General features: G+C 51.3%; 1 protein-coding gene across 1 annotated transcript in view; it reads right to left on the bottom strand.

The window, feature by feature from the left end:
• The window catches only part of LOC107299368 (probable cation-transporting ATPase 13A5), a 44,959-nt gene that overhangs the window by 3,376 nt on the left and 22,333 nt on the right, over nucleotides 1-19,250 (bottom strand). The window contains exons 7-26 of the mRNA XM_029286760.1: nucleotides 19,000-19,134; nucleotides 18,132-18,208; nucleotides 17,681-17,808; nucleotides 16,139-16,309; nucleotides 13,930-14,087; nucleotides 12,883-13,071; nucleotides 11,962-12,023; nucleotides 11,590-11,737; nucleotides 10,606-10,692; nucleotides 8,957-9,113; nucleotides 8,009-8,126; nucleotides 6,596-6,720; nucleotides 5,249-5,421; nucleotides 4,473-4,604; nucleotides 4,222-4,301; nucleotides 3,243-3,285; nucleotides 2,927-3,036; nucleotides 1,130-1,178; nucleotides 907-979; nucleotides 38-212 (exon numbers count right to left, since the gene is read on the bottom strand). Coding sequence (XP_029142593.1) covers nucleotides 38-212; nucleotides 907-979; nucleotides 1,130-1,178; nucleotides 2,927-3,036; nucleotides 3,243-3,285; nucleotides 4,222-4,301; nucleotides 4,473-4,604; nucleotides 5,249-5,421; nucleotides 6,596-6,720; nucleotides 8,009-8,126; nucleotides 8,957-9,113; nucleotides 10,606-10,692; nucleotides 11,590-11,737; nucleotides 11,962-12,023; nucleotides 12,883-13,071; nucleotides 13,930-14,087; nucleotides 16,139-16,309; nucleotides 17,681-17,808; nucleotides 18,132-18,208; nucleotides 19,000-19,134 — 2,390 coding nt within the window. The remainder of the gene's footprint in view (nucleotides 1-37; nucleotides 213-906; nucleotides 980-1,129; nucleotides 1,179-2,926; nucleotides 3,037-3,242; nucleotides 3,286-4,221; nucleotides 4,302-4,472; nucleotides 4,605-5,248; nucleotides 5,422-6,595; nucleotides 6,721-8,008; nucleotides 8,127-8,956; nucleotides 9,114-10,605; nucleotides 10,693-11,589; nucleotides 11,738-11,961; nucleotides 12,024-12,882; nucleotides 13,072-13,929; nucleotides 14,088-16,138; nucleotides 16,310-17,680; nucleotides 17,809-18,131; nucleotides 18,209-18,999; nucleotides 19,135-19,250) is intronic.

Below are 19,250 nucleotides of genomic sequence, written 5' to 3'. Positions count from 1 at the left end.
TGTGTGTGTGTGTGTGTGTGTGCGCGCGCGCACTCACCAGTGGCCACGCAGCTGCCAGTACCAAGGCTGCTGCTTCACGAACAGGAAGCCGAAGAGCTGGACCAGGATGCTCAGGACCACGTTGAAGAGGACGGACAGCAGCAGCGGTGGAGAGAGCAGCCGTCCGGGGGGCCGGTAGGGGGCCAGTTTGGGGTAGGCGTGGGTCAGGTTCACTGGGAGGACAGAGGCAGAATGTTCCAGAGGATCTCCAGGTGCCCCAAGGAAAAGCAAGCCCCTTCTCCATCCCACCACCCTTTGCTCGGGGAGGGGGGGCTTCCACTCAACGTTGCTTCAGGCAGGAGGGAGGGAGAAGCAGAGTGGCAGGCAACCGGCCGCTTGATGCCCAAGCAGAGCCATTCCTGGGGGTGCCCGTGCCCAAGAGAGAGACCGGCAACCGAGCCCTGGCACTGCTCGTCCTGGTGGGGTTCTGCTGGCTGAGATCATGATGCCAGCTGGGGATTGGGCATAATACACTTATCCTTGCAAGCAAAGGCTGGCGGTTGGCTTCAGGCAAGATGCTCGGCTTGATTAGGTATTTTGTGCCAACGCAGTTAGCGTGTCCAGCTTATGACTGCCAGGGAATCTCTTGGCACCCTTGGAGTTCCTTCGGCATCTGTTCCACCCAGGAGCAAAAGGGCTCGTGCTGGATCCGGCTCGCCCACAATAATTGTGCTACGGGAACCCAGGAAGGCCGTTTTGAGCTTTCAGCATTGTGCGAAGGAGCAACTGGTGTGCAGGGCAGCCCCTCCTGCTGGACTCTGCGGCTCTGGAGTGGCACCTCCCCAAAACTCACAGCCGAGGTGACGGTGCCCAGAGGTGGCACTGAGAAGGGCCTGGGACGAAGCAGGCCAGAACGGAGCTGCTTACTTGTGAGGCAAACCACAAGGGTGATGCAGACATCTTGGATCAGGAACTGGTTATTCCCCAGAATCTGCAGTTGCTAAAAGGAAAACATAAATTCCAGGAAGGGTTTTACAATGGCCTGAGTCAATGAGCATCGTTGGTGGGGTGATTTGAACTACTCCCACATACTGGCTGCCCGTTTTGAGTCAGAAGACACCCTTCTCCCCCCCCCCAAAAAAAAAACCACCTGAAGATTGGTAATTCCCAGCTGCCAATACTGAGTGACGCAGGCCTGCCTGGAGCGCAACAGGTAGAGATCCAGACTCCCGGCTATTTCTACTGCTAAAATACTTGTAGAAGATTATTATTTTTTTTGTTGGGTATTATGGAAGACTTGGATGCAAAAGAAATGGAATTGATGTTGAACTTCATAACTGCTGCAAGACTACTAGTAGCTCAATATTGGAAAATGGAACGTTTACCTACTATAGAAGAATGGTCACTTAAAGTCTCGAATTTAGCAGAAATGGCCAAGATTTCCGCTTATGTGAAGGATTATTCGCAAGAAAGATATATTTTGGTTTGGAGAAGATGGATAGATTATATTGAGTGTAAATATGGGACTAAAAAATATCATCTGGTTTTTGAGTAAATTTTAGAGTATTATTGTTGTGCAAAGGTTAGAATATTTTATTTAGTATTATTTCTAATTATTAAATGTTATTATTATTGTTTTTAATAATTGTACTGTTTAAAAGAGAGTTAAAGGAGGTTATAGATATGTTATTTTAATAGTTGATTAATGTTAATTAGAGTATGATTATGTTATTGTTAACCCTGTGATTGGCACTGGGAAGTGAGGGGGGAGGGAGGGGGGCTGGAAGGGTGGGAAGGGGGAGGGGGGATTTATATTGTAAAATTTTATAAAATGTTCAATAAAAAAAAAAGATTATTTTAACATACGCAACACGTGGAAATAACGTTAGATAGAAAACTGCCCCCCCCTCCCCATGTTGAACTTTGCCTTGGATGTGACCAGCCCCCCCCCCCACATGCGATGTGGACAACACTGAACCGAATTCCACACCCAGGACAATCTCCCCTATAGAACAATCTCTCTGTACCCCATTTCTCTGGAGCTGCCCCCACAGGCTTTTGGGAATAAATAATTATTCTTTCCTCACAGTGGTCTGGATTTCGTTTTTATTTATTCCTGCACAGCCCCAATTTGGAACCCCCAATTATTTTTCTGGCACGGAAATGGACAGCCCACCAAGATGCCTCTGGAAACTGACCCTTTTTCGAGCTTTCCCGGCTTTTCCAGGGCACGGGGCATCCCTCACCCCATGTTGGATCTTCTCAGCTTGGGCAAAGTTGCAGCACTTTAAAACCCGACCAGACCCAGCAGGGCTGAACCTGTGAAGATGCCCGGGTGGTCCTCGAGAAGCCACGGCCTGGAAACTGAGTCAAGGCAACTGGATTTCCTTTCTTTTTGTTATGAAATGTTTTGCTACAGCAAAACGTTTCAACCCAGAAAGAGAAGAAGTCCAATAAAAAAGAATCTTTGTAGCTCAGGGTTGAAAAGAGGAGTCCTTGGTGCTCTCCGAGCCTGGTGGTTTTCTTGCAGATGTTTCATGACCCAACCAGGTAATGTTATCAGTGCTAGAATGGGATGGGTGTGTGAAGAGGAGGGGGAGGAGGAGGAGGAGGAGGAGGAGGAAGAAGAAGAAGAAGAAGAAGGAGGAGGAGGAGGAGGAGGAGGAGGAGGAGGAGGAGAAGGAGAAGAAGAAGAAGAAGAAGAAGAAGAAGAAGAAGAAGAAGAAGAAGAAGAAGAAGAAGAAGAAGAAGAAGAAGAAGAAGAAGAAGAAGAAGAAGAAGAAGAAGAAGAAGAAGAAGAAGAAGAAGAAGAAGAAGAAGAAGAAGAAGAAGAAGAAGAANCCCAACTCCTGGCTCAAGTAAGGAGACGCCCTTTGCCATTCTGGATAAGCGGCTGTCCAATCTCTGCTCGAAAGCCTCCAGTGGCAACTGTGGAGACCCCACGTACCTTATCAGGGCTGGCACACACTCAATGTTGGGGATTTGGGACGTGAAGGGGGAAGCCACCGATGCCTCCTGCTCAGAAAGAGAGATCCCGGCGTGGGCCATTTTCAGGGCCTGGAAAGAAGCAGCAGGTCCCTCTGTGAGGAATTGGGGGTTTTGAAAAGGGAGGGAGTTCCAAGTCCTCTCTGGAAAGGTGAGGGTTTCTACCAGCTATTTTTGCCTGGATTCCTCCCATTTGGGGGAACGGGATGGGCAGGGTGGTAGCCTGTACGGGAAACCCTAACCCCCTCCCTCCCTGAGACCCTGGAGTTTTCACCTACCCCACAGTCATTGGCTCCATCTCCACACATGGCAACGTAGTAACTGGGAAAAGAAAGAAAAGAGGAGGAGGAGGAGGAGGAGGAGGAGGAGGAGGAGGAGGAGGAGGAGGAGGAGAAGAAGAAGAAGAAGAAGGAGAAAGAGAAGAGAGGGAGGAGGAGGAGGAGGAGAAGGAGAAAGAGAAAGAAAAAAGGAGGAGGAGAAGGAGAAGGAGAAAGAGAAGAGGAGGAGGAGGAGGAGAAGGAGAAAGAGAAGAGGAGGAGGAGAAGGAGAAGGAGAAAGAGAAAAGGAGAGGGAGGAGGAGGAGAAGGAGAAGGAGAAAGAGAAAAGGAGGAGGAGAAGGAGAAGGAGAAAGAGAAGGAGAAAGAGAAGAGGAGGAGAAGGAGAAGGAGAAAGAGAAAAGGAGAGGGGGAGGAGGAGGAGAAAGAGAAAAGGAGAAGGAGAAGGAGAAGGAGAAGAAGCCAATGGTTACTCAATCTCTCTGGGCACAGAGAGACACCCAGGTGGTTTCCTGCCACATGCACCTCCCATGCCTTCCCTCAAGCTGAAAATGGGGCTGCCCCACATCCAGGGGTCCAGGGAGGTCCGTGTTTTCTGCAGCACATAGCCTGGGCAGGCAGCCATTTTGCTCCTTCCACGGCTCCTCTCTGCCCTCTGGCGTGGCCAGGAGGCCCTTCCACGGGGCTCTTGTGTTTTTTTTACCGGGCAGAGGGACCCTCCATTTCCTTCCCTTGCTTGCACATCATTGCTGTGACTTGGGGCTACTTTTGGGGGGGAAGGGCAGGGCTGACCCAGGAGACAGTTTTACAGCAGCCTTTTGGGCAGCGGTCAGAAAAAAGAGTCCCCAAGAGGTCATCAGAAGTCAGCACTCGGAGGCTAGCTAAGCCCAGGAACAGCAGTGGGGGTGGTCCCCAAGAAGGGGAGGGAGGACACCAGCTCAGCCCCTCTCCCCTTCTCCCTGGATCACGAGAAGGGACCCACTCGAGTTTCTGAAACTCTTCCACGAGGCTGGACTTCTGCGCTGGAGACATCCGGGCGAAGATCGTTCCATTCAGAAGTACCTGCGGAAAGAAAGAGGCCACAGTCCCCAAACTGGCCGGAAAGGGGCCCAGGAGGACAGGGAGGCAGGTGGGCTCTGAGGCCACGGAAGGGAAGGGAGGCAAATCAAAATGAAAAGGGAGCTGACTCTGGGCTCAGGGCCCACATTGAGGAGCCCCCGCCTCCCCACTCACCTTGGGCAGCAGGCTGCTGAAGTGCTTGACCAGGACCTGGTAAGACGCCCCACTCAAGACAAAGTGGAAGCGGTCGCCCCCCTCTTCTGTACCGGGGTCCTCTAGGGTAATATGGGGGTCCTGAAAATCAGACTTCAATTACCATCCAGCCCCACTTCTGTGGGGGTCGTGGAAATGAAAGGCATTAACGACTGAGTCAATTAATGATGACTGGAATTGTCCCAAGATGGTCAAAGGAACTTGCTCTCTGCTCCCTCCGAGAAATCCCATTTCAAACTGGCCAGCTGCTGCCTGAATCTTCTCTCCCCCCCACCCATGCCTCCCCCTCCCCACGTCATAGGGGCAGGGGCTCTGCCTCCTCCCCCCTCTGAAAGCAAGACTTGTGATGAAACATAGTGATGAGGTGGATCCCCAGGAGGGAGGAGCAAGAGATAACTCAGCTCAGAGAGTTTGTGTGGGAGAAAAGGGTGAAGACGGCTCCTCCCTAACAGTTTCCAGAGTGTATGCCTTATAGGGAGGTTAGCATGCTTTAGCCTGGCAAGATTCTGTCTAGAGACATCACAAGGGGTCTTTCTTGGTTTTGGAGCCTGATACTCTCTTCAGTTTGAGTCTATGAAACCTGGGCTAGAGGGACCAGCATGGTCTTCTCGTAAGAAGGTGATGAGGAACGTGGCCAGCCTGGTCCTCTCCTCGCCTACAAACAACGACTTCCTCTTCTTCCAAGCCCTTCCTGCTCACCTTCCTGGGCCACCTCTTCTCTGGGGCAGTTGCCATACCTTGTCTTTGCCCATGATTAAGGGCGCCTCCTCCTCCTCCTCCACCAGCTGCCAAGTCACGGATGCTGGGCAGGAATCCTCCGGCTCCTGGGCATCCACCAGGACCACCTGGCTGGTGCTCGGCAGCATCCCAGAGTTCCTGGCCACAGTGATGGCTGTCTGGAGGTTGTCGCCTGGGGACAAGGGAGGCTGAGATGAGGGGGAGGGGGCAGCCTTCAAAACAAAATATGTTCCTCACCACCATCATCAGCACATCTGAAGCCTGATGGACAGACTCTCCCGAAGTACCAATAAAGGAGAATATTTGCAGCTCAAGGTCGAAATGAGGGCTCCTTGGTGGTCTCTGAGCTTGGTGGGTTTTCTTGCAGATGTTTCATCGCCCAAACTAGGTAACATCTTCATTGTTAGAAGGGGAGGTGGAGGAGGAGGAGGAGGAGGAGGAGGAGGACACCGACTCTGGAGTCCTTGGTCTTCTCTGCACTTGGTTGTTTTCTTCCAGAGGTTTCATGACCTAAACTAGGTAGCATTATCAGTGCTGCAACCCACCACCAAGCTCAGAGGTCACCAAGGACCGCTCAAAAGCCCAAATCCTTTTTAAAATAACCAGGAGGTTTGAGATGTGAGTCTGAGTATCTAAATGTGGGCCAGGATTCCAGCATTTCTCCATGGCAGCCCAGGTCAAAAGAGATCTGGTAAGGTCCAAAGCAGCCCCTTCCCACCGTGGCCTCAAGGACCCCCAATTATCTGCTGCGACATAAACCCCGAGAGCTGCACTTCCAGTTTGAGAGGTCAAGGAAAGTGGGAAAGGTCTAGGAAGCATCATGTCACTTCTGGAATCAGCCCACAGAGTTGGAGCTGTTAAAGGAAGGAAGAAAAAAGGGTGGGGGGGGTTGGTGGCTGAGGGGAGAAGTAATGACTAGCAGGTGGTTCTGAGGCCACTGGACCGAAGCAGCGCCTGGAATGGGGGAGACTCCTGGGAAACCCTCAATGTGATAAGATGCTGGCAGCCTCTACCTGTTCCTGCTCCAGAAGGCAAGGAGGGACGAGTTCAAAAGACTGTAGATGACTACTTGGGCCAGGGGTGGGCAACCTTGGCTCTTTTATGACTGGTGGACTTCAACTCCCAGAATTCCTGAGCCAGCTGTGCTGAGGGGAAAGGGAAAGGTTTCCAAGCTGAGCCAGGCTGGCTCAGGAATTCTGGGAGTTGAAGTCCACCAGTCATAAAAGAGCCAAGGTTGCCCACCCCGACTTCGGCAATCCACTGAGCCCCCTCAGCTGCTGTACAAGGACTGAGCACACACACAAACACACAACCGTTCTAGCTGAGGGCTCTCCCTCCCAACACACCTGTGACCATCACGCTCCGGATGCGGGCCTGGCTGAGCTCCTGCAGGACAGGCTTGGTCTCACTTTTCAGGCGGTTCTCCATGACCAGCAGGCCCAGGAAGGTCAGGCCGGATTCCACCTCCTCCCTGTGAGGAGAGGCAGGGAAGAGTAGGTTGTCCTCAGCTTACAGAATGTAGAATAACAGAGTTGGAAGGATCTTGGAGGTCTTCTAGTCCAACCCCTCAATGTTGTTGTTAGTTGCAAAGTCGTGTCCGACCCATCGCGACCCCATGGACAACGTTCCTCCAGGCCTTCCTGTCCTCTACCATCTTCTGGAGTCCCTTTAAGCTCACACCCTTCAATACATCATAATAATAGAGTTGGAAGGGACCTTGGAGGTCTTCCAGTCCAACCCCCTGCTCAAGCAGGAACCTTATACCATTCTGGACAAATGACAGTCCAGTCTCTTCTTCAAGACCTCCAGTGATGGAGCACCCACAACTTCTGGAGGCAACTTCTGTTCCACTGATTAATCGTCCTCGCTGTCAGGAAATTTCTCCTTAGTTCTAGATTGGATCTTGAATGGTTTTCTACGAGTTAGTACTTCTCCAGAATAGAATACAGAATAACAGAGTTGGAAGGGACCATGGAGGTCTTGTAGTCCAGCCTCCTGCTCAAGTAGGAGACCCTCTACCCTTTTAGACAAGTGGTTGTCCAACCTCTCCTTAAAAACTTCCAGTGATGGAGCAGTCACCACTTCTGGAGAGAAGTCGTTCCACTGATTGATTGTTCTCACCGTGTGGGCTGCTCTGGGTCATGTTTTATTGGGGGACCTTTTCCTTCGAAGATACGGCAAGGAGATTCAGCTCCAAAAGTTCCCAAAAGTTGGAATTTTTTAATGTAGAGGTAGAGGAATATAATGGGGTGGTTGTGGGTATGTGTGCTCCAGAGATGCCCAGTTGGGTGCTGGGACTGAGAGATTTGCAAATATTTCCTTCTCATCACTTACACTGAAGGTTTCCAAGAAGACACCCGACAGCCATTTGTCCAGAATGGTCTAGGGCAGGGCTAGGCAACCTTGGCTCTTTTATGACTCATGGACTTCAACTCCCAGAATTCCTGAGCCAGCTGTGCTGGCTCAGGAATTCTGGGAGTTGAAGTCCATGAGTCATAAAAGAGCCAAGGTTGCCTACTCCTGGTCTAGGGTCTCCTGGACTAGAAGACCTCTAAGGTCCCTTTGAACCTCATGATGCTATGTTCTATGTTCTACTACTCCTCTCCAGTTGCCTGGAACACAAGCTTTTGACAGAGCTAAAATTTGGAGAAATGAGAATATGAACCTATGAGCTCAAGAGTTGAATCTTGTCCTGTTGCTCCGAAGTCCCTCCGCAAAGGAGGCCAGAGAGGGCTGCAGCTGCCCCTCTGCGTGCTTACCTCTTCAGGTCACTGAAGACCACCCCTTGGGGAAGATCAAGCTTCTTGTGGGCCAGGCCGATGACTCGGAAGCCCTGAGTTGTGAAGTGTTTCAGCTCCGCTTGGAAGATGGTTGGAACTGGAAAAGAGAGGCAGTCTGTGGTCAGCGAGGTGAAGATAGTCACCCAACTGCTTGAAGAGGGCTATAAAGCACTATGAAGTGGTATATAAGTCTAAGTGATATTGCTCTTCCTTCCTTCCTTCCTTCCTTCCTTCCTTCCTTCCTTCCTTCCTTCCTTCCTTCCCTTCTGTCATGTGTCTGACTAATGAAACACTTCAAAGAACTTTCAGGCATTTTTTAACCTAAAAAGCCTTTATTAGTGTAAAGGAGTATCAGCACGGCATGGAGAATGCCAAGATCTGAATTTCCCTTCCTTTGCACATAACATTCCAGGCATTTCCCCTCCCCTATTTTGGGGTCATGATTCACATCTTCCGTTGCTTTTCTCTTCCGTTGCTTTTCTCTCCTCTCTCATTCTCATCTAAATTAACTCTAAAAGTACCAGACAGTTCTGCATATTTTGTCAAAGCAAGAATATTCAATATTAGCAGCGTTGACATCTTCCTTCCTTCTGTGGTGGCGCAGTAGTTAGAATGCAGCATTGCAGGCTAACTCTGCTCACAGCCAGCAGTTCGATTCTCACCAGCTCAAGGTTGACTCAGTCTTCCATCCTTCTGGGGTGGGTAAAATGAGGACTCAGATTGTTGGGGGAAAGAGGCTGACTCTGTAAACTGCTCAGAGTGGTCTGTAAAGCACTGTGGGGCAGTATATAAGTCTAATTGTTATTCCTAAGTCTCCTCAAGGCTGCAACCCCATCTGGTCAGCTCCAAAAGTACACACACAAACATGGCTGAACATGGAGGCCGGACCCCTCCTTGACCAGAGGCTGCTGGTTCTTTGTCCCTTACCCGTCCTCTCTTCACAAAAGCCGGCCACCGTCTCCGGGGCTCCCTTCATGTAGAGTTCGAAGTCGCTCTTCCCCAGCTCCTGCGTGATGACCGACATTCTCAGCAAGGAGGACGAAAAGGGGAACTGATGCAGGATTAGGATCCCTTCCACGGGGGCCTGGGGGGAGGGGAGGGAAGCAGAGTTGGGAATCACCCCGAGGAGCAGGAGACAGAAGAAACAAAGAAGCGAGCTGTTAAGTGAACCAGGCAGTCCTTAAGCGAATCCTGCTTCCCCCCCTGAGTCGCTTTTGTCAGTGCAGTTGTCACTTCAAATATTCATTGAACGGAGGGGCCTCTAATGCACCGCATATTGCTGATCCGGTCCCTCCCGCCCAGCACTCAGCAGGAGGCTGAACCCATGAACTGGTGCTCAGAGACAACATGGGCGGGAGGAGGAGGAGGGCACCCAACTTTTAAAGCTAGAAAAGGTGTAACTATTATGGGGTGGGAGATCTGATGAGGGAGAGCTTTCATCTAAAAATGGGGAGGGCTTTGCTCCCTCCAAAGCTAAAATCCTGGCTCACCACTACAAAAGGAGGCTCCGTGGCATGGGCACCAGCACGCCCTCCGATGCCATTCAGATATTAATCTGACTTTTAAAGCTGTAAAGCTCTACCGTAGTGGCCAAAATTGTGGAAGCCTTTTGGGAAAAATGTACGGTAGAAATGCCACCTTTGGTTAAGTTTCCACCCATTTTTCTTCTAATTTCTTTATAACTGTAGCCTTGTTCATTTAATAAATACTATTTTACATCGCTTTCTGGGCGACCAGTCGACTCTGCACCATGACTTTAATTTTATTACGTTTTACAAGCTCACTAAATGAAAGAATGCAAAAAAACCCCAGCCAACATGATGGCAATCACATAACATATTGACAAATGTCCTCCTCTCAGCTTCAATATGTGACATCAATAACTGAATCCTACTGTGATCTGATGACACCTGATTGGGTCTCTAAACACTCCTGCTCATTGGCTACAATCGGATGAAGGAAAGCTACCTGATATCAACCTAAGCAAGTTGTGCTTCCTTTTTCTTGTTATTTGGCTATAACTTTTCCTAGAATACAGATAATTGAACACACTTTGTGGCATTAGATTCTTGATTAAATTATCTTTCCATTGATATATACTTTTATGGTGTTACTCCAAAATAAAAGTGGTGTTATTAGCCATCCAACCTCAAAAATACACTTTTCCCAAAAGATTTCCACAATTTTGGCCACTGCTGTAAATCTAGACTACTTGAAGGGAGGGACTCTCCCTGCCTCCGAGATCCCGCTTGTGGCCCACCAGCAAGTTGGCAGCAGTTAGAAGCCAGTGGGAGGCGCCCCTGACTGCTGGCTTAAATAAGTAAAAGGATTAAATAATAATGCCATAATTGCTTGAATGCTCAGACGGTCCTTCTACTTTTTTGCCACCTGCTTGCATCTGGGCAGAAAATGGTCCCCAAAGGCGAATCCGTTCTGGCTGGCTTGTTGCCAGCTTAATTTTTTTTTTCCCAAGCTTTCACGGACAGAGAATTCCCACCCCTGATTTTCCACCGTGCATTTTCATTTGCCAGCCCCGCTTCCTCCTGGGACAAAGCAGGGCCCGAGAACTGGCTTACTGGGGGAGCAGCAGATCCGGGCTTCACAAGGAGGCAGGATTCGGGGAAGTTGGTTCTGCTTTTGTCCGGCTGGTGCTCCTCCATTTCCTGGCGTGAGAAAGAGCATCAGAAGCATTAGAACAGGGGTCTTCACACCTGGCCCTTTGGTGACTTGTGGACTTCAGTGCTAGAAGGGAGGGGTGTTGGAGGAGGAGGAGGAGGAGGAGGAGGAGGGGTCTTTGCTGGTCTCTAAGCTTGGTGGTTTTCTTGCAGGACTTTCACGACCCAACATAGTGCCAGAAGGGAGGAGGAGGAGGTGGGGTCCTTGGTGCTCTCAGCTGGGTTGTTTTCTTCCAGGCCTTTCATGACCCAACTAGGGAACATCATCAGTGCCAGAAGGAGGGAGGAGGAGCAGGAGGAGGAGGTGGTCTCTGAGCTTGGTGGTTTTCTTGCAGATGTTTATTACCAAACTAGGTAACCTAGTTTATTACCAAACTAGGTAACCCAACCTAGATTGGCCAGGGATCTCCCCAGTCCCTGGAGCAAACAGCTGGAATTCCAGCCCTCCCCTTCCTATCCTCAGAGCTTAGCCAAACTGCAGCATCTGCAGCTGATGGGTCAAAGAGAGGCCCCAAAGGAATTTCTCCAGCCAAAAAAACCTTCTGAAGATTCACGGTGTGGGGACTCACTTGCTCCCTTCCTGGGAAGCTTCTTTCCATCCCATAATAACCCCTTCCCACTATACAGGGAGCCCAGAACCCAGCAGGCCACCTGCTGCTGAAAGGGGAGGCTGGCTGTCTTGCCAACCCCTCCGTGCCATCCCGAAACAGGGCAAGGAACGACGCTGGCAGAAAGGTCTCTGGAGGTGCCCCCTGCAGCCAGTGGAGCTGGAGTGGGGGGGCGGGGGTTCAAGGAGGAGGGCAGCTTCTTCCCCTTCCCAAAATTCCCCCACCAGAGCTGGAGAACCTCCAGCGTCAGGAGCAGCTAGAGCGGAATCGTGCTCACCCAGTTTGTGCCTTCGAACATCTTCAGGTCCAGCGGGTCTCCCTGGATCTTCCCCTCCAGCAGCAGGAGGGAATGGCAGCTCGCCATGGCTCTGCAGAGGGGCCCCCAGGGCAAGGGGGACCCCAAGAAGCTGTGCGTGCTCTGGAAGCTGAGGGGGAGGTGGGGGTCAGCGGGGGCTCACCTGGGAGCAGGGCAGAAGGAGGGCAGTTTCCCAGCTGGCTCCTTGGGCAGAGGTGGGCCCTGCCAGTCCCCTGGGCAGCCGGCAGGACAACGCCAGGCTTCATTGCCTGGCAGGGCCAAGGAAGGGGGGCAATCTTCCCCCTTTTCTTGCCGTCTTTAAGCCCAGATCAAACTCCACCCCATCTTTCTTACCTCTGGTTCTGGCAAGGAAGGGCTCCCCAGAGGTCCAGCCCATCCTCGGTCAGGGTGCCTGTCTGGGTGAAAGAAAGTGCCAGGATTAGGCCCCACCAGGGCAGGCTGCAGGCACAGCTGCCCCTCCGTTGGCTTGTTTCGATGACTTTTTACTTCTTTCAAAGATAAAATGTTTTTTTTAAAAAAGTACAAGAAGACGAAAACAAAAAAAACCAAAGTAAAAAAATTACAAACGCAACAACAAGAAAAAAAAATATAAAGAAAAATGTGGACCCGTATAAAGCCAACTCTAAACATACAGTACATCATCCCTGGCTGAAGGCTGACCAATATTTCCACTCGTGGATGGAAGCCAAGGGCAAGAGGGGGGGGGACAGGTCTGAAGAAAAGAGAATTCTGCAGGGTGGAAGTGAAAGATGGATAACAGAGCTGGAAGGGAGCTTGGAGGTCATCTAGTCCAACCCCCGGCTCGAGCAGGAGACCCTATATAGACCATTTCAGACAAATGGCTGTCCAGTCTCTTCTGTTGATGGAGCACCCACAACCTCTGGGGAGAAGCTGTTCCCCTGATCAATTGATCTGGGATTACAGAACAACAAAGTTCGAAGGGACCTTGGAGGTCGTCTAGTCCAGCCCCCAGCTCAAGCAGCAGAAGCTCTACCATTTCAGACAAGTGGCTGTCCAGTCTCTCCTTAAAAGCCTCCAGCGATGGAGCAGCCCCAACGTCTGGAGGCGACTTCCGTTCCACCGATTAATTGCTCTTGAGTCCTTGCCAAGGGCAGCTACTGTGTACTGAGGGCTTTCATCAGACCTGGAATAGCCCCCACCCCCCCAGAAGCCAGCCCAGCCTCCCCCGTGGGAGCTTTCCACTCACTCACTCCCGCCCTGCACCCACGCACACACACAACCACACGGCCGCACCTTATCAAAGCAGACCAGGTTGATCTGGCCACAGATGTTGATCCTCTGGGGACTGATGCAGAAAATCTTCCTCTTGGTCAACCTCCGCTGGGCGTAGACGATGCTGGTGGTCAGGGCTGCCGGGATGATCGGGGGGACGGGGACGGTCAGCAGCAGGAGGGCCATGGCCACGGTGTCCGAGGAGGATTGCTGGGAAAGGACACAAGGTGGGTGGATGCGGGCAGACGCAGCCAGGGAGCCTGTCGAGGGGACTCAGCTCCCTCCCCACCAGGAAGGCGGCCCTGATGGGGGGGAGTGGATGATTGGCAGTGCCGGGGGGGACTCTCTTTCCAAGATGGGTTGGAAGCAAGGAACGACTTCGGGAAAGAGGCTGTTATAGGCCATCCTCGTCTTACGACCACAACTGAGCCCAAAATTTCTGTTGCTCAGCGAGACCGTTGTTAAGCGGGGTTTGCCCCATTTTGCGACCATTCTTGCCACCGTTGTTAAGCGAATCACTGCAGTTGTTAAATTAGCAACACGGTTGTTAAGTGAATCCGGCTTCCCCCCATTGACTTTGCTGGTCAGAAGGTGGCAAAAAGGGGATCACGTGACCCTAGGGACACTGCGACCGTCATAACTGTGAGTCAGTTGCCAAGTGCCTCAATTTCGATCACATGACCAGCTGGATGCTGCAACGACCGTAAGTGTGTAAAGAGAAGAGAAGAGAAGAGAAGAGAAGAGAAGAGAAGAGAACAGAAGAGAACAGAAGAGAACAGAAGAGAAGAGAATAGAAATATAGAATAGAATAGAAATATAGAATAGAATAGAATAGAATAGAATAGAATAGAATAGAATAGAATAGAACAGAACAGAACAGAACAGAACAGAACAGAACAGAACAATAACTTTATTGTCTGCTGTTTGCTGTTGCCTTGAGCTCTTTTCTCGTTTTGTGTGCCCGGACAGGCTGCAGCAGAGCCCAGCCAGACAGAGACCGCCACTAGCAGCAATGGCAGCCTTGGGTCTCCTGCTTGCCCGTGAAGTTTTGCTGTTTCTGGGACCCACCTCCTGGATCACGTACACACAGATGGCGTAGATCATCCCCAGGATCCCAATCACAGCCAGGCCCACGATGAACTGGAAGGCTTCTTGGTAGAGCCGGAAGTTCATTGGCTTTGGGTACAGGATGGACCTCACCAGCTCCCCCTTGGCGGTGTTGAACCCTGCGGGGAAAGAGGCAGCCAGTAAGGGGAGTAACAGAAAAACAGAGTTGGAAGGGTCCTTGGAGGTCCTCTAGTCCAACCCCCTCTCCCCTCTCAAGCTGGAGATCCTACACAGTGATGGCGAACCTTTTAGAGACTGAGTGCCCAAACTGCAACCCAAAACCCACTTATGAATCGTCGGGTGCCAGGTGGATGTGGCCCATTGGGTGGGCGTGGCCCATTGGGTGGGCGTGGCTGCGGTGATAACAGCAGACTGGATGGGACTAAAAAGTTCAATCAATCAATTCCAACTTTGCAAGATCTTTTTTTCCCCGCGAGAAGTTGAAATTGTCTGATTGATTGAACCTTTTTTTTTTGTACACGGTGGCAGAGGCCTAAAGTGAAAAGGTTTTATAAAACCCAGCTGAAGGCCTAGGACTGGGGCGACAGTGCGCGTGCCCACAGAGAGGGCTCTGAGTGCCGTCTCTGGCACCCGTGCCATAGGTTCGCCACCACTGTCCTACACCTTTTCAGATGAATGGTTAATAATAATAATAATAATAATAATAATAATAATAATAATAATAACAACAACAACAACAACAATAACAATAACAACAACAACAACAACAATAATAATAAAGTTGGAAGGGACCTTGGAGGTCATCTAATCCAACCCCCCGCTCAGGCAGGAAACCCTATACCATTTCAGACAAATGGTTGTACAATCTCTTCCTAAAAATCTCCAGCAATTGAGTACACACAACTTCTGAAAGCAAGCAGTTCCACTGGTTAATTGTTCTATCAGGAAATTCCTCCAGGTTGCTTCTCTCCTTGATTAGTTTCCACCCGTTGTTTCTTGTCCTGCCTTCAGGCACTTTGGACAATAGGTCAACCCCACCTTTTCTTTGTGGCAGCCCCTCAAATAGTCCTTTTTTTCATTAAAGTAGACATACCCAATTCCTGCAACCGTTCTTCGTACATTTTAGCCTCCAGATTCCTGATCATCTTTGTTGCTCTTCTCTGCACTCTTTCTAGAGTCTCAATGTCTTTTTTATATCGTGGGGATCAAAACTGGATGTCGAATTCCAAGTGTGGCCTTACTAAGGCCTTGTAAAGTGGTACTAGAACTTCAGTTGATCAACATTTGTCTAAACTGCCTGGGGGCAAAGACAGCCTCAAAGTTTAATTAAGTTTAATTGATTAAAGGCCTGGACACTAAAACATATGAAGAACGGCTGCAGGAATTGGGTTTGGCCAGTCTAGAGAAAAGGAGAACTAGGGGGGACATGATGGAAGTGTTCCAGTATTTGAGGGGCTGCCCCAAAGAAAAGGGGGTCCAGCTATTCTCCAAAGCGCCTGAGGGCCGGACAAGAAGCAACGGATGGAAACTAATCCAGGAGAGAAGCAACCTGGAACTAAGGAGGAATTTCCTGACAAGGAGGACGATCAACCAGTGGAATAGAAGTTGCCTCCAGAAGCTGTGGATGCTCCAACACTGAACATTTTTAAGAAGAGACTGGACAACCACTTCTTGACAGATGTCTGGGGGTTTTTGGAGGTGGGATGGATTACCAACACCTGAAAATGACTGGCCAGCAGGTAGATCAGGTGCCCACATTTCCATCCTGCTCCTTAACTGAAAAATGTTAGAGTTCTGAATTTTTAAGGAGCAGGCTTCACCAATAAATTGGGAGTGAAAGTCATGATTTAACCTCTACTCGAGAGCTTCAAGGCCAACTGGATCTGTAATCAAGAATGTTGTGAATGTAAATAGTAAAGTCCAGGAGTCTTTTACTCTGCTTCACTATAGCAATTTTACAACCTGTGGACTACAACTCCCAGAATTCCTGAGCCAGCATAGCTGGCTCAGGAATTCTGGGAATTGTAGTCCACAGGTCATAATGTTATCATAACTGCCCACGATGGTTCTCTTTACATGCTCACGTTTGAGCACTGAATATCCCTTCCATCTGGGGGTGGCATCTACTTCACCCCATCCTACCTGTGCACAAAGGAGCTGTCAGGGACCCCCACCACCTGAGCCTTCTCCAAGGTGGTTCTGCACTCACCTGTTTGCAGCACAACCGCCCGGACAGGCCCTGGTCCTGCCCGTCTGGTCTGGATCACCTCCGTGCCACAGAAGAGGACGTGTCGCCGATAATCGCCCATCCCATACACCTTCCAGGGCAGGGTGTTGTCGGAGTGAGGCAGGGGGGTCTTTGAGACTGGAACGCTCTCACCTAAAGGCCAGGGGAAAGCCCACCCAGTTCAGTACCCTTCCTCAATATGGAGCCGATGGAGCATGACAGCTGCCCCAAGGAAGCTACAAGCCCAAGTCTGATCCAGGTGAAGGAAAGATGGGGAATGGAGTTGAGGGGGACAGGAGAGAAGACCCCTCTCTCTGCCCACCAGACCCACAGGTTGGGGGCCAGGGGGAGGGCTTCTTGGCTCTGTTTCTGCCATCGTCTGCTGGTGGGTCTCCAAGCAAACGTGAAGCTAAGAAGGCCAGGAAGGGCCTTCAAGGATAGACATCCTCAGACAGAGGCGGCTTGCAAAGGGGAGACGCAGCCTGATTGGGAACGCTCTCCCGGTTGGATAGCCGCAGCTGCTCAGTGACCCCTTGGTGCAAGTCCTCCCCATCATGAGACCGCCAGGGTTTTATACCCACTGCCCCCACACTGTGTGCATATATACACCAACACACTGTGGGAAGTAAGCCCCCCGCTAGAGAAAGAAATATTTTGGGGAATATTAAAAGGCAGAATATTATATTTCCCCAAAGGATCTTAAAGGCAGAACCCTCCACCCCAAGTCTCTCTGCCCCAGACAGAAACCAGGTCTGCAGAAATGCAGATGTGATAATCTTGTCAGAAAGACTGGAATCAGGAAACTGGGATTAGGAAGAAAGATCCCTAGAATCAACAGCAAAAATCTAAGAGTCATCAGCCACAGCCCCAGGGAAGCAGGATATGACCTTTGGGACATAATAAGATTAACCCACAACCATCAGAATACCAGAAAGGCATACTCAGACTCAGGTCAAATTCATGCCATAGGAACAACTCCAAACAAAAGCCCAAGAAGGTATAAAAACCCTCCACTCCCTACTACATGAGGTCGTTTTTTTCCCCAGAGCCATCTTTCTGTCTGGCTCTCCTGTTCAATAAACGACAACCTTCTTTCTAAAGCAGTCTCCATGTTGTTTATTCCCGGTTTGGACTGGACCCTGATGAAGATTTTTCCTTCAACAACACCCACACTCTCCCAGGGTCTGTCCTATGAGACTCTCAGTGCTTATGGAGATGCTTCGTCATCCAGGTCATGGTTGTCTCCAAGGTGCTTTTCAAAAAGCAGCTGGACCTTTCTAGTTTTCTTTCTTGAAAATGTTTCACTTCTCATCCAAGAAGCCTCTTCAGTTCTGAAGTCGTTCTAGAACCAAACAAGCTTCTTGGATGAGAAGCAAAATGTTTTCAGTAAAAAAAACTAAGAAACTCCAGTGGCGTTTTTAAAAGCTCCTTTGGGAATCCTGCCAGACCCCTTTCCCTGCCCACCAGACCCACAGGCCGTGGGGAGCAGAAGGGCCCCTGGATGCCCGGCCGGCCAGCTTGTACCCGTGAGCATCCCCTCGTTGATCACGCAGCTTCCCTCCAGCAGGATGGCATCGCAGGGCAGGGAGAACCGCTGGCCTTCCAGGAGAAGGAGGTCCCCCGGGACTAGGTGATGGGACTCCATGGTGGAACTGCCTGGAGAGGGCGAAAAAAGAGGGTGGAAGGATGCACCCCTGGACCCTTCGCTCCAAGTCTTTCGGTGTGCGGGGGAGGCCAGGAGATGTTGGCTGTTCCAGGAACTGCTGTCGTTTGGGAAGGAAATGGGTGGGGGGGTCTTCTCTGAAGGCCTCTTCTGGCCATCCAGAGGGAGGCGCTCTGCCTCCGTGACATGCTGTTGGTGTGACCAGGCAGTCCCTGTGGAAGCCCCCTCCCCAAGGGCCCAGCAGTCATCATAAAGGGCTGGGCTGGGACAAAGAGAGGGGCAGGGGTATTGGGGGATAGGGGGGCACCACACCCACCTTCGCCTTTCGTCCAGACTGTGACTTGCACCTGGTTGTGCTCCTTCACCAGATTGTGCAGCTTGATGGATTGCTGGGGGGGGGGGGAAGGTGGAGACAAGGTTAAAGGGCTGGGAGGTCTCTGTCTTTGGCTGCCTCTTTCTTCCCTGCCCCCCCCCCAGGGGAAAAGAAGGCTAGTCCAGGTCCTGGAGGGCATCAGATTTGCCAAATCTTATCGGTCTCTGCCCCCCCCATCAGCAAGGCACCCACACAAGGGCCTGGGCTCCCCCTTCCATCACCAGCCAAGCTGGGAGGGGGGGCAGGGACATTGGGCTCCCGGGGGCTCCCTGACCTGCCCCAAAAAGCCCAAAGGGGTCTCGCTCAGCTCCATGACAAACTGGGGGGAAGAGAGCTAAGACCAGAATGCAAAACACCTCCCCCCCCTCCAAAAAAAGCAGCTGCTGCAAGGCCCTTGTGGGAAAGCAGAAGGGGGAAGCCCCCCTCCCCACATTGACCCCCAAGGGGAGAACTCTGCAGGATCCCCTCCCAGCCACATCCAGTCGGGCTCATCGCCCCAAAGGCAGCTTTGCATCCCAGGAAGTGCAGAGTCCCCTGAGCATGTGCAAAGTCCCCTGAGCAGGCCACTCCATCTCTGAACAAAGCCAGAGGAAAGAGACTCACTGGACCACGGCCGCTGACCAGTCCCTCCCCTGCCTCCCTCACAGGGTTGTGGTGGTGATGGGGGGAATTGGAGGGGGGCTGCCTGCATTGCCTTGAGGGTCTGGGGGAGGGGCAAGGCACTGATCGAACAAGTGAAATAAGCAGGGGGGTGGGGGGCAGCCACCCCTCCTCTGTCCAGCGGCCAGGGCAGGGGGGAGAGCTGACCTGCCGGAGGTCGTAGATGGTGAGTCCGATGGAGATGACGGAGAGGATGATGATGGCCGAGGAATACGCCATGTAGCCCTGGGTGTACCAGAGGATCAGGGTGAAGGCTTGGAAGACGTAGAAGGGGTTCAGGATCTGCCGGCAGAGCAACGGGCGGGAGGTCAGGGCAGCCGTGGGGCGCCCTCCAAGCCCCCACAGGCGCTGAGGAGATGTGCAGCAACCGCCCTTCGCAAGAGCAGCCGTGGCGTTGG

The sequence above is a fragment of the Protobothrops mucrosquamatus genome, unplaced genomic scaffold, assembly GCF_001527695.2.
Source record: "Protobothrops mucrosquamatus isolate PMUCROS unplaced genomic scaffold, P.Mucros_1.0 scaffold4836, whole genome shotgun sequence".
Classification (NCBI taxonomy): domain Eukaryota; kingdom Metazoa; phylum Chordata; class Lepidosauria; order Squamata; family Viperidae; genus Protobothrops; species Protobothrops mucrosquamatus.
The sequence above is the reverse complement of the archived record's forward strand: the minus strand, read 5'-3'. Positions and strand labels throughout refer to the sequence as shown.